Consider the following 13,320-nt stretch of genomic DNA (forward strand, 5'->3'; position numbering starts at 1 on the left):
ATTTTAGCTAAAGCATAACATATGAATAGAGATTCGCTTGGAGAATGGAGACTACGGCTGCATTTTGTATGAACTATTGGATTACACATTAAGTTGAAAATGCATTATAAGAATTCATACTAAACACAACCTTAATCTTCCATCCATGATCTTAAACATTTGGATCCACTATTTATTTAACATATACTTGTCATCTTATCTGCTAAATCTCAACATTTTGGGGGTTTCGGACTCCTCACCGCCTGTAGGTCTCAATTCTAAATTGTGGTTCAAGAGAATAAACTATACAACTACACTCTGAAAACATGTGTAATTATAAAGTAAACATTTTGAAATTAATGTTGATTTTGGTATGATTTATTGGAGTGCATATTTATCAATCTATAATACATTCCAAAAGCGCAAACCAAATGTAGCATATCTATCCACCCAATTTCAGCCTCATCTAATCAATGCTACAACGCATGTTGAGCTATGTAGAGAGTGTCATCTCCACAATCATTAATGGAACTTTAGGTTGTGTTTGGTAGCCAAGAGAAGAAAAGAAAATAAAATAAAAGAATACACTTTTGTATTTTTTTCCTTGGGTTAAGAATTTTTCTTTACACTTGATATGTCTTCACCCAAGAGAAGATTTCCCTTTTTCAAATTCAAAATCCCTCTTGGGAATTGTGAAATTTTATTTCATTCCCTCGAAAATTTTCTTGCCAAAAACATGAGAAAATATGAAAATATAATAAGACAAAAAATAATAATTACACGATGATTTCCTATGTATCTATCTCTCTTAAAATTCAAAATTTTTTGAATTTTTTTCTTTTATTTTATTTATTCTCTTGGTAACCAAACATACATACTCTTTGTATTTTCTCACCATTTATTCTCTTTTCTTTTATTTTCTTTTATTTTCTAGATTCTTTTTTCTTTTATTTTCTTCTCTTGGCTACCAAACATAGCCTTAGTGTACAAGTGCTCCAATCAATGAGAGAAGATAAAAGAAAAGAGAAAAGGAGTTTTACACCTTTTCTCCTTTTTTTTATTTTTAAATAAAGATATACAAGAGATTGTTGCTTGCTTGCATGGGCCCTGCACCATCAGCATGGGGTCAATGAGAGCGCGTGTAAGGGCATTAATATTAATGGGATTTTTATTTCACAAGGGATAGAGAAATAATTTCAAATGACTCTATGTCTGGGGGCGCAAGAGCCACGTGACTAGCATAGGTTTCTTTTTTCCTTTAAAAGAGAGATCAGTTTCTATTACCCTATCATGACGTGATTTTCTCTTTCTTCATAAATCTTTGATGGAACTCAAGAAAAGATATTTCATATTTATCTAAAATATATATATATATATATATATATATTCCATCCTTCAAATAATAGACGAACATTTCAATTATAATATCAAAGCATTATCTAATTTGTGAATAAAGTTGATCGAGGAAAGAAGATCTATGTAGGTGACTTCATTTAGTTGGGATGAGACTGAGTTGAGTTGTTGTATGCAGTAGTTCTTTGACAGGCTTCTATGGGCCAACAAATGGACTCTATAGGCTCATAATCGGGCCTAAGAGTCTTTTCTGGTGCCTAACACAGCAGTTGTTACCTGTTGTCTTCTACATGGATCCTACTTTGAATAATAAGCTTAGGACATATACAGCCTTCATGGATGTTCTGAACCCAGCCCATTCACTCACATTTTAGTACTAGGCAAGGTTATTAAACTTAGAATCAGGATGTGGATAGGGTCCAGCTGATTCCAAATGTGGTATGTATTGGAATTGAGATGGATCGATTAAGAATCGGCTGGAATTTGCCCTAACCCTAGATTTCGTACATGGATTGGCTGATTCGAATAGGCCAGAATTGGGATTGGCCTCCGCCAAGGCAAAATTCCATTTGTCTGATCCATCATACATTTTTATTCATTTTTCCTCAGATTTTTCTATGAATGCGGTGCCCTCTCACATGGGGCAGTGAAATGATCACCTCGCTCCATCCCCTTGGATGTTTGTGTATGTGCTCCATTGGACTCGTGTTGGCTCAGCGACCATTTATGCAGCCTTGTAGCAACCCTTTGCCTTATTTTTTATTATTTATGTTTTAGATTTTTATGATTTTCGTTCAACTCAAATTGGTCTAGACTTTTGAGTCAAAAAGTGCCTTTTCAAGATTATCTTTGCACCGGCAGGATTTAAACTCAAGAGGTGCAAACATTGAGGATTCTAAATCCTCTGGATGTACAAGTACTGTAAATCCAGAGGATTCCATGTAGCACCTGAAAAACCTACCAGTATTCTCACACATTACCAATCCTTTCTCTTTGGATCTAGATCCTCTCCAGTGTGGGAGAGAGCCCACGCACATCCAATGGCTAAGAGCACCCCAGGCACGGGCACACCGCACACCCTCTCAAGTGCATCAGTCTTCTCCAGTGCACCTTGGATGTCTATAAAGCATTTAAGATGCATATCCCTGTGATGTCAGTCATTCGATGTGCACTGAAAGGGCCGACGCATTTCAGAGGATCTGGATCCTCCCAAAAGGCTCCCAGCTATTGGATATGGCTGAGTTCTGTCCAAGTCTCCAGTTTTGGAGAGGTTTTGGAGAGGATTAGGATACTTTTCTTCTTCGTTAAATGTGCTCGTGACTTTTATTCTGATACCTAAATCGTGTTATCTTTTCCGTATTTAACGAAGAAGAAATAGTTTGGGAATTAGGAGTGGAGAATTGAAAATGAAAATGAGAAAAGAAAAGGACAAGTGCCCGGTAGTGGATTTATAGGGTGCCACATGGCATCTAAACCTCTAGGAGTCTGGGACTCTGGTCTGGATGTACATCAAGAGTATCCTGACCCGATAGTGGGTTCTAAGGTGCCACATGGCATCCACTACTCTGGAAGTCTGGATGTACATGAAGAGGATCCGGAGTCATCCATCCTTTTGATAAAAAGTTGAACTTACATGTTAGCGAGTCAGGCTTTCACAAGCCTTATGAGACTAGGTGGAGATGCTGAGTTAGCAATAGACTCAGGAATAACATTCGGTATCTCTCCACCCAAATTTAGATTTGGGGTTAGCAATGGCGGAGATGTAGGATAATGATTATAAAAGTTTCTATATCATATTTGAAAATTTCTTTCTTAGTTTTAGTTAATCAATATAAATATAAATATAAATATATATATATATATATATATATAAAAGTTGCCTAATTGTATGGTTTCTATTCTTACACACAAGAGCATGTGAGATTACTCTCACCCTACATGAATAAAAAAACCTATATATAATGATGTTTTTGTGAGCACTCTCATTTGCCCTGTGCTAGTGCAAGGGTTACACAATCTCTTGCCTATTAAAAAAATTTGAGAAAAAAAGAAAAGAAAATAGATTTTTACTTTTGTTTTGTTTTTTGTGGTGAAGGAACCTTATAGATTTGGCTATATATTTATGGGAAAGTTTTCCTTGAAGTGACCATATAATTAGATTCTTGGGTTATCATTACATTCTTACCATCCATTTATGAGACACAACTATCCTCCCATTTGGTAAGCTGACACTACTTTTGTCCATGGTGAAGGATGGGTGAAAGAAAACTCAGTCCCATATTTATTTAGAATTTATCTTTATGCTTATTTCCTATGATCTTTGGACCAAAGCTTTAGTTTCGAAATAGTAATACCTTGATATGAATGGATTTTTTCTAATAAAAAAAAAAAAGGTGAGAGAGAGAAAAGCATGGGATTACATTTTGGGAGGATTCTCCACAACGTTAGCATGGGAGATTTGCACGCCACTCCAATGCATGGTTTCAAGTATCGGTAAAAATCGTATTGAACATATCGATAGTATCGTATCGGTATTGATTGAGATCAATCCCCGATCCTTGATCGATCTGAATCCATTATTCGTATAGTTTTAGGGGTATAACAATAAAAAAAATAAAAAAAAAACTTACTTTTTTTAAAAAGCAAGGGCAAAAATGACCGATACACACCAATCCTCTCTGATACTGATCCGGATCAGATACCGATACTGATAACTAAATCCATGCTCCAATAATGTTGCAAAAAATGATATCATCCACGTATGATCCACATATTCAGAGCAAGAGGTGTAAAAATAAATATAAAAATAAAAAAACGTGAGAAAAAATGGTAGTCTAGCACTCTAGCATCCTAGCACCATGATTCTTTTCTTTAATTATTTTATAGGAGACAAGTTTCCTTGATCGACGGTGAGCGATTCAACGGTACTTCGACTTTTATGGAAACTTCATATTTTCCTCATTATATTGACGCCATATATGTGATATTACATAGGTTTGAAACTTTGAATGGGATGATTGATTAGGGTACAAGCTGTAAACTCGGAAGTCCTAAGTTCGATTCTCATTAGGTATACATTGGATCACCCATACAAAGGTATTTAGTGCTCTTTACTGCTTTTAGTGAAATTTGAATAATTCTCATTTAACCTCGGTATGACCCGATCTATGCGATTGTGGGATCAGTATGGGCCTTGCAAGAAAAAAAAAAAAAAAAAGGGGATGATTAATAGGGGTTTATTAAATTTTGAACAAGCCCTCCCCCGCCCCAAAATGCCAACTGGATGATGTTAGCAAAACCCTATAAGGAAAAGTTGAAGAAAATCTAACCATTGAGGTGTTATTAATTATTCCCTTTACTCTTATTGTGAGTTTCATCTTTTATCACCGTGGGTGAAGGAAAACTCAGTTCATATGTGGGAACTTTTTTTTTCATTTGTTAGGGTCACAATTTATCAGCCATTTTCGTATAGATATAGATTGACCACTATGATATAGATATGATTTTTCTTAATTAAAATTGGTGTTTTGATTTAGAATTAAATAAATACGATATGATCCAATACGGCTGATACATATTGGTATCGATATCCGCCATGACCAATATTGTCATTGATAGGGTGGACTAAATCCATGGTTAGGGCATGATCCATACTTCATTATCAAACTGACTTAGATGAATTTAAAAAAAAAAAAAAAAGCAGATCAAGACCAAGTATATAACTAATAATGATCAAGTTCTCTACTGGTCCATGCATGGCGTGCAAAAGATGAGTTGGACATCCTCGTACATGTCCTTTCTCTCTGGCAACCAACAAAGGTCGCTCAAGACCCAGTAGTCTACTTATAACTAGTACAGTACGTAACACATCATACATTACAGACAAAACAAACCCTAGAGAACCCTAAAGTGCTGACGAAAGTGTAAAAAGTAAAGAGTAAAGAGTAAAGAGGACGTCCTTCCTCTGTCTCCCTCTCTCTCTCTCTGTGGCTTAGTTTCATATGATGATGAAGATCATCTTCTTCTTGCTGCAGTTTCTCTCTGTGCATTGAAGTAGAGTGCAGCCATTGGGAGGCCCAGACCATTGGCTTCTGAGAACTTTCTGGTGCTGAAATGATCTCTTAATGGAGGTGCCTCAACTGTTTGTCTCCCCTTCTGTTTGAACAGAATGAACACATACCTATGAATGCCGATGATTGGCTTCGGTATCTCATACTCCACCATTTCTTTCCCTGTTCAACTCCATTTAAGTACTCCATGCATAATGTTACCCTTTAAAGCTAAAAAACTTTTAAGACTCTATGAGTGAAATTAAAGTTTTAGAGATACCCACCAAAGGAAGCGTCTGTTGTACCTGGAATGTCTGTAACAATCCTGAAAGTCAAGTAGAGATAACCCATTTAAGGAAAGAAAAGAAGATGACTTTGGTTGATATTAGAAATAGTAGTAAAGCTATGAGCGAAACTTGGCTGCTGCCTGGGTTGCAACGCATTAGCCTAGGGAATGGAATCTCAAAGGTAGGGGTGGAGAAATTCACCCAAAGTGGGTATTTTCAAACCTACCCTTGTGATTCCATTCCCTTGGCTACTACATTGGGTTGCAATCATGCTGCAACCCGAGCAACAGAAGGTCATTAGAGGAAGACTAAAGGAATTAAAGAAAAGAAGAGCTAGGGTTTGGTAGTTAATTATCACAAACCAATGAAGATGCTCTCTCAGGTATGGATCACTAGGGCCTGGAACATCTGGGTCTGTCATGACCTACATAAATAGTCACACGAAAAAGAAAAAAAAATTAATATATATTATTGAAAAAAGTGCATATCCAATGCACAAGCTTCCACTTCTGCAGGATTTCAGAAGGGTCATAGTGTATGCTCTTACAAGTGTGTAGAATGTTCTCATGTCCTCGCCACCTATCTGGACTCGAGGCCTTGCGGTAATAGCTGAAGGCATCAACTCCAGGCCATTACACACCTGGTTGCTGGAATTGTAAGTAACATTCATTTTCACACTAGGGGTGAAATCATCCACTACTTCACCTACTACTCTCCCCAAAGTTAGTGGTTGGTTGGACCTCGACATCATGCCAAACTGCCTTTGAGAGAGAGAGAGAGAGAGAGAGAGAGAGAGAGAGAGATTTTGTGGTATAGGGTGATGGTGTTTGCAATTTGGTGAGAGGAGAAGATGCTTTTATAAGCATAAGGAAGGGGAGTAGGAGCTTAATTTTGAAGTTTGGAGGATTAAAGATTTGAAAATTATCTGTTTAGATAATTTTATTATTAGTTGAAGAAACAAAAGGATCTAGTTAATTTGAAAGCTTTGAAGTGGATCCACTAAACTGCTACGTTCTCTAATATTTTCTTTGAACATGATATGCATGGATCCCACATTTCGCTTTCCAGCTTCTTTGCTGCTTAAATAATATATAGGTCAACTTATAATCAAATAAATAATAACATCGTTTACTTATAAATAGTGAGAGTGGAGTATACAGCGACTAATTAATCACGATATCACTTGGCGAGTGATTAATCGCCTTTTAAGGTGCTTTTTTCATGGAACATATATCCACCACATAACAAGATATTTTATCAACAAAACAACAAGCTTGACTAGTACTAGGGTTGTTATCCCACCCAACTTTTTTTTTTTTTTTTTTTTTTTTAGGGAGAGGGAGAATGCATGAAAATATCAGCAGGGTGAGGTTCCCATTTCCATGGGGTGGGACAATCATTTCACCCCTCCAATATTTGGATGCAGCAGTCATGCTGACCTTTTTTTTTTTTTTTTTGTGGAGGGTGGGGTGGGGAAGAAGGGGGAGATCACTATCTGATCATGTGGCCACTCCACCAACTTGGGCAACAACCTGGGGCGGTCTTTTCGCCAACCACTATGTCTATGCATAGGGAAACGCAAAAAATTAAGTGTCAATCTTTTTTCATTATTTTTTTCCCTAAGAACCATAAAGAAATCTATCTTTTTTTTTTTTTTTGAAGTGCACAAAGTTTCTTTGTTTCTTTTATTCATCGAAAGTCAGTTTCAACTCAAGTTGGGTTGAAACTACGGATCTTAGTTGCGGTTGAACCTAATGTATGTTTAATCCTCTTTCTATACAACAAGAGGATTAAACAATCATTGTTATATACTTGTATTTTCTTAACCTAATGTATGTTTTGATTGTTTTAATTGCTTATTTATAATAGAGCTAGTATGCATCTGGTAGAAACACTTAGCATTCATTAGCAAATTTATATGAAACTAATCTATGGAATATGTGTAAAATAATAAAAATAGGAAACAAACACACACACACACACACACACACACAAAATTCTGGTCTTCGAAACTTAGGTTTCAAATTTGGCTAAAATAATCCCAGGTTTCAGTCGAAACTGGTCTCAAAACTCAAACCTCCATCCTCTAAATCCATGTCTCAAACTGGATTGGCTTCCTCTTGCATTGCCAAAATTGATACCACAAATCGCATGTAAAGAAAAACCAAATAGAAGCCATTAAAACCGAATCCAATGCAAAACAATTCTGATTTTGATGGATTATTATTCACTTTGATTTTGATTTTCATCTTATCAAAACATAAATTGTATCACATCATATCGAACAAACAAAACCAAACCAATTGATACCCTCAAAAAAATCTAAATGTTCCTAAAATCTAAAACCAGGCATCATTGTGAACCAAACAATCCGATGAATTATATAGTAAAGAAATTCAGAGGTCACCCGCTAGTCACTCAGTGAGCCCACAGAGGGGTAAGGTTTGTAAAAGATTGAAAGGCACCCAATGTTATGCAGCCACGGCCGCCTTGTTTGACCAATGGGTTTTGTGCTTGCTAGTTGGTACTGGCGTGGGGTGGGGTTCCCACTTTCAGGTAAAATCCCAGTCCAGGTATATAAAGAGATTAAAGCTGCCCACGCTTCACTGCCTTCACACCTCTTTTTGTCTCAAACCCCATTGCACTTATTTCAGTTATCATGTCAAGTCTTAAATTCTCAGTCATCAATTATAGACTTCTCAGACAATTGTAGTAATAGATATATGTTTCACTTTCACAAATTAAGCATAAAAGGTAATGCAAGAAGGATTCATATATAAAACCGTTTGATGGGTATATACCAAATCCCAATTCATGATCTTCCACTTCAATATCACAAGTTCAGATTAAATAAGCCACAGTTATTTAACTAAAAAAGTATAAAATGGAACCTACTGACAAGGTGACAAAACTGTGCAACAGGTTCAAAGGATGAACTCTCAAGGCCTCCATCATAAATTTTGTTGAAAGAAACAACAAAGTTTGTAGGTCAAAAGGACTCAAAAAAGTTCAAAAAGGGTGAAAAGGGTAAAAAGGGTGACTGGCTGAGGCACAGGACAGGAGAGGGGGGACCCCCTGTCCTTTTCCTTTTTTTCTAGAGAGGGAAGTTACTAGATATCCCAAAACGTGGCACACAGAGAGGGCTATGGGACCCTTTTAAGTTACAAAAATGCCCCATAACGTGGAATGCAGAGAGAGGAGGAGAGAGGTTGGGTGGGGTTGGGGGTGGGGGTGGGGGTGGGGGTGGATATGTCTGAAATCTGAATATCGTGATATGGATACAGCAAAGAATAGAATAAGGTTCAAATCCTGCCTAGAGCATTGCCTTGCAATTTTCAGATGAGTGTGTGAGTTGTATTTAGCGTGTCTCTTTATTCTTTTTATTATTTTTTTCACCCTTTTGGTGTGAGAATAAAATCTCAATGAGTTCATTAGGAAAAGGAGAGAGAGAAGAATGAAGGTTTTAACCCGACCTCGAGTATGGTTTATTATATCAGAATTGGTCTTGGCTGATCTCAACTCATTCTTGATTCGGGTTGGTCTATATCAGTTTGGATCAAACAGAAATACCCATGGTTTTCATTTAGAAATGATTTTTTTTTAAACATTTTTATTCCTATTTTGTTTTGATCAATCGGTTCGGAATCACCCCAAGATTGATATTGGCCAATAATAATCCAATTGTTCCGATTATATTTCTTAAACCCTGCCTGTGAGCAGTAGGGAGATTAAGAAGTTGGAGCACGTACATCAATTATATCAACAGCAGATCCGAAGCAATTATACCAATTAGAAACCTGGCCCTCTTAGCAATAGCCACTGCCCACCCACTAGTGCTCATTGTCCAATTAGGTTTCTCCTTAATAGAGTTGAACAAATTCTTAGTTTGTATCACTTTACCTTGTTCCCCTAGGTTGTAGACTAATAACTAAAGGTATCAATTTAGAACCAAAATCGAATATCCAAATCAAAATCCACATCAAATCAAATCAAAAGAGGATCGATGCAATTTCGATATCTAAAAAGGGAACCTTCTGCAGTGTGGTACGATTTGGTATCTATGGTAAAACTATTTGATATGAATCAAACCATACTGAATTACCCATTCTTGTACCAAATCGAGAATATGCATATTATATATTATGTATCTTAGTACATATCATGGGAAAGAATTTTCTATTTAAGAGTGTAATCCTTACATCAACGCATGGACCAATGGGAACGCACATAAAAGAATCAACAGGAAAGGCATTATTGCTTTTCATATGGGGCAAGCCAATTATTTTTCCCCCATGTATCTGGACTCAACGCCACTACCCCACAGAAAACATTTTGCCATAAATCTCATAAATGAGAAAAATAATGGTACATAATTGTGTGCCCCTACACTTGGACACATGGCCACGTGAAAAGACAACCCTATCTCCAGTGGTTGATGCCTCTGTGTGCTTTCAATGGTCAGTAGCCACACGATCAAGTAAAGATCCCTCCCTAAATAAATTTGAAGAAAAGAACCTTGTCCTCTTGTGTCTCTGTACGTCTAGAGATAATGAGCCAAAAAGACTGCATTGCCCTAGTCTAGATGTTTTCACGCGCCACCCCTCATTGGCCTATGTGCTAGCATAGTGGCTACAAAGTGGATAAGATTCCCTTGCTCATAAATTATAGGAAATTTTTCTTATACCACCCCTAAAATTCTCCATAATTTAGGGTGATCCCTAAAAATGAAAATAATATCCACTGCACCTCTAATTTGTAATACCATTAATTGAAAGCGAGAAGTGACTTATTTTATAAGCAATAGTCGGAGACAATTACATATGACTACTTTAATAAGAATACACATAAATCATAATCCCGCATGATCCCTTTAGTTTGGATAGATCAATCAGTGAGGATCAGGACGGCTTCTTCAAATACTTCTTGTAACCAAGGATCCAACACTTTCTTCATTATTCATGTCAGTTACTATCTTGGTTTTAGTTTAGTGCATGGTATTGGATCGGGTATTGATCATCTAAAAAATAAATTGATACAGTATTGGATCACCCATATCTGGTATGTATCAAAATTGCGAACATGCAAAACGGGTACAAGGTATCGGGGCGATCCGATACCATACTTAAATCCACTGCCAACTAGGGAGTTTAAATTTGCCACAGTAAAAAAAATGATACCGTAACACGTAAGAAATGAGGAATACTGTGACAAAAGTACAAAGACATAATAGAAACAGAAACACTTTTGTCTTGCTGCTTATGGTGAGAGACCCCACTTACCTCACATATTCAAGTATTACGTACGACGGGATCGTGCAATTTCAGCTGCAAGTTTCTATTGATGGCATCTTATTGAGCAGTTCCTCAATACCAATACCTTTTCTATGCCTCACATTCCATTCCATGCTTCAATCAATTAAAGTGGTAAAAATGACAGTAATTCAGAGTACCAAAAATGAAAACAGAAAAAGGGGTGTGGTGGGGTCTTCAGCTATACAGCTTTTTTACATTGAACCATAAAATAGGTTGAGCAAAAATTCCTTATAAGTATTTACCCAAGGAAAAAAATATATGGAGTGATGCAACACGACGGTCTTGGAAAACTGATGATTCCTAACCATTTTTTGATATGACCGCAGTCCATCATTCCTAAGGCATCTTGGTCAAACTAACCATTAGATAGGAAGCCCCCCCACCATCCCCCTTTTGGATTAGCTCAATATCAAGTTTCAAGTTCTGCCTCCCTATATAGCCTACTTGCTAGGACTAATTGTATCTCAACAGTTAAAAGGAAATCACCACAAAAGTGCAAAAAGTTGAAATGTCCATCATTCTTTATCTCTCACTACTTTTTTTAGGTCAAATTATACCTCACTTCTCCATGTAAAATAAGTGGATTGGGGCTGAGACATTTCAAGATTTTCAAACTAATAAAAGATAATGTAGATGGAACGTCCACATAATTTGAACATAAAAAAAGGCACTACGTGTTAGATATTTGGGCTATGTTGGAGTGCCTCTTTACTTTCTCCAAACTTTTTATCTAAAAATCATATTTTTAGTAAAGAACACCCCTATCAAATAGAAAATATTACAGGAGATATCCAATGTCACACCTGCATCAAAAGTTTCTCTCATCAAGAAACAAACAAGTAAAAATGATGGCTTTCTGTCACATTGAGATTAAGCTCACTTAATTAACTTCTATCACCTTTAACCATCCCATGATTTAGACTATCAGGTATGGTTTGTGACATGATCACGGTTCCTGAATGTTTGGAAGGGTCTTGTTTAAACAAGCTTTTGACCAACAATTGTATCTTTGCTGGTGGCACAGAAACCAAACATACGTAATAACATACATATAGAAGCCAAATCCATGATCACAGATATATACATCTTTGAATGTCCAAGAGATCTAGCTAAGAACAGGTCAAACTTACACGGCTTTAGCAGTTTCCCGCACTAGAGCAAGCTTGGCTAGGAGACCAGATAACTGAAGAAGTGAGCCAACTCCATCACAAATCCTCATGTGTGCAAATCCAGTTTCCTGTGAACTCAAGCAAAAAGATATTAGCCAATGGTGAGGCACACTGTATAGTTTATGACATGCTAGCAATTACCATGCATACCTTCAGGAATTCTAGTTTTAGATACTCAGCCATATCATAATTCTTAATTATCCGGAAAAGGGTTGTGATAATGTCAGTTGGGGAATAACCCATCTCATACAGATGCTTCAGCCCAAAACAGGCATCATCAAATTTTCCATCAAGTACATTGTTGACCATATTCTTCACATGCAAGGGATGAGGCTGGTCACAGACCTGAAAACCATTAAGAAACCACTGAATTTCCTGCAATGAAGACTGCTAACCAATAACAGAAGGTTGAAGAATAACTTTAAATTCTAACCTTGAACACATTTTCTTGATTGACAAAACGGAAACCACTGTATGTGGCCTGCAAGTTATTCAAAGCCTGCCTCATATCACCATCAGCAGTGAAAATAATTGCTTCAAGGCCTTCTGGCACATATGGAACCTGCATTGATTGCAAATACAGATAAAATCTAAAAAAAATTCACTGATTTGTTAACAACATTACCCCCTGCATATCATATGATAAATAGATTTGTCAGTTTGTTAAAAAAACTGGCATTAACTGTCACATGGGTGGAATTAAGTGTGTCTAGGGCCAAAGTACACCTGTGTTCTTTTTAAACCCAAGAATCAGTCTACAGTAATCATGCACATGCAGTAAGGATCACTAGACCCACGTCCTGTCCATCTCAATTAAGGTATAAGGCCAAATAACCTAATGCTACCAAAGAAGGGTTCTTTCAGCTAATGAATTTGGAGGAATGAGACACCAACATTTAAAATCTCAGACATTATATATTCCATATCAAAAATTATACATAAATAAAAACCATTAACGCATGAATCAACTACAAAAAGAGAACTTCTAAAAGGAAACCTCATGAAAGCCCATACTGCATGAATACAAGTCACCCAGGGGAGGGGGGGATCCAAGACTCAAGTTAAATACAGAAATCTCAGAGATAATCTATACCTGACATTAAAAAATTAAAAATGTGAGCCAAGGACCTTAATCTGAAAGATGCTCCTCAAACACTTCCCCAACCCCCCC

The 13,320-nt window shown here is 36.8% G+C and overlaps 2 protein-coding genes across 2 annotated transcripts in view; both read right to left on the minus strand.

Annotated features, from left to right (window-relative positions):
* Positions 1–5,049: 5,049 nt before the first annotated feature.
* LOC122086303 (CEN-like protein 1) lies at positions 5,050–6,980 on the minus strand. Its single transcript, XM_042655061.1, has 4 exons — positions 6,216–6,980; positions 6,031–6,092; positions 5,666–5,706; positions 5,050–5,564 (listed from the first exon to the last, which is right to left on the minus strand). The coding sequence occupies exons 1-4, from the start codon at positions 6,417–6,419 to the stop codon at positions 5,347–5,349; spliced, it is 525 nt and encodes a 174-aa protein (XP_042510995.1). The 5' UTR covers positions 6,420–6,980; the 3' UTR covers positions 5,050–5,346.
* A 4,833-nt stretch (positions 6,981–11,813) lies between these two features.
* LOC122087571 (replication factor C subunit 2-like) overlaps positions 11,814–13,320 on the minus strand; it is a 17,199-nt gene continuing 15,692 nt past the window's right edge. Inside the window, exons 5-7 of the mRNA XM_042656744.1 lie at positions 12,583–12,711; positions 12,300–12,494; positions 11,814–12,217 (exon numbers count right to left, since the gene is read on the minus strand). Of these exons, the coding sequence (XP_042512678.1) occupies positions 12,107–12,217; positions 12,300–12,494; positions 12,583–12,711 (435 nt within the window). The 3' untranslated portion in view covers positions 11,814–12,106. The remainder of the gene's footprint in view (positions 12,218–12,299; positions 12,495–12,582; positions 12,712–13,320) is intronic.

Source organism: Macadamia integrifolia, chromosome 8, assembly GCF_013358625.1.
Source record: "Macadamia integrifolia cultivar HAES 741 chromosome 8, SCU_Mint_v3, whole genome shotgun sequence".
Taxonomy (NCBI): domain Eukaryota; kingdom Viridiplantae; phylum Streptophyta; class Magnoliopsida; order Proteales; family Proteaceae; genus Macadamia; species Macadamia integrifolia.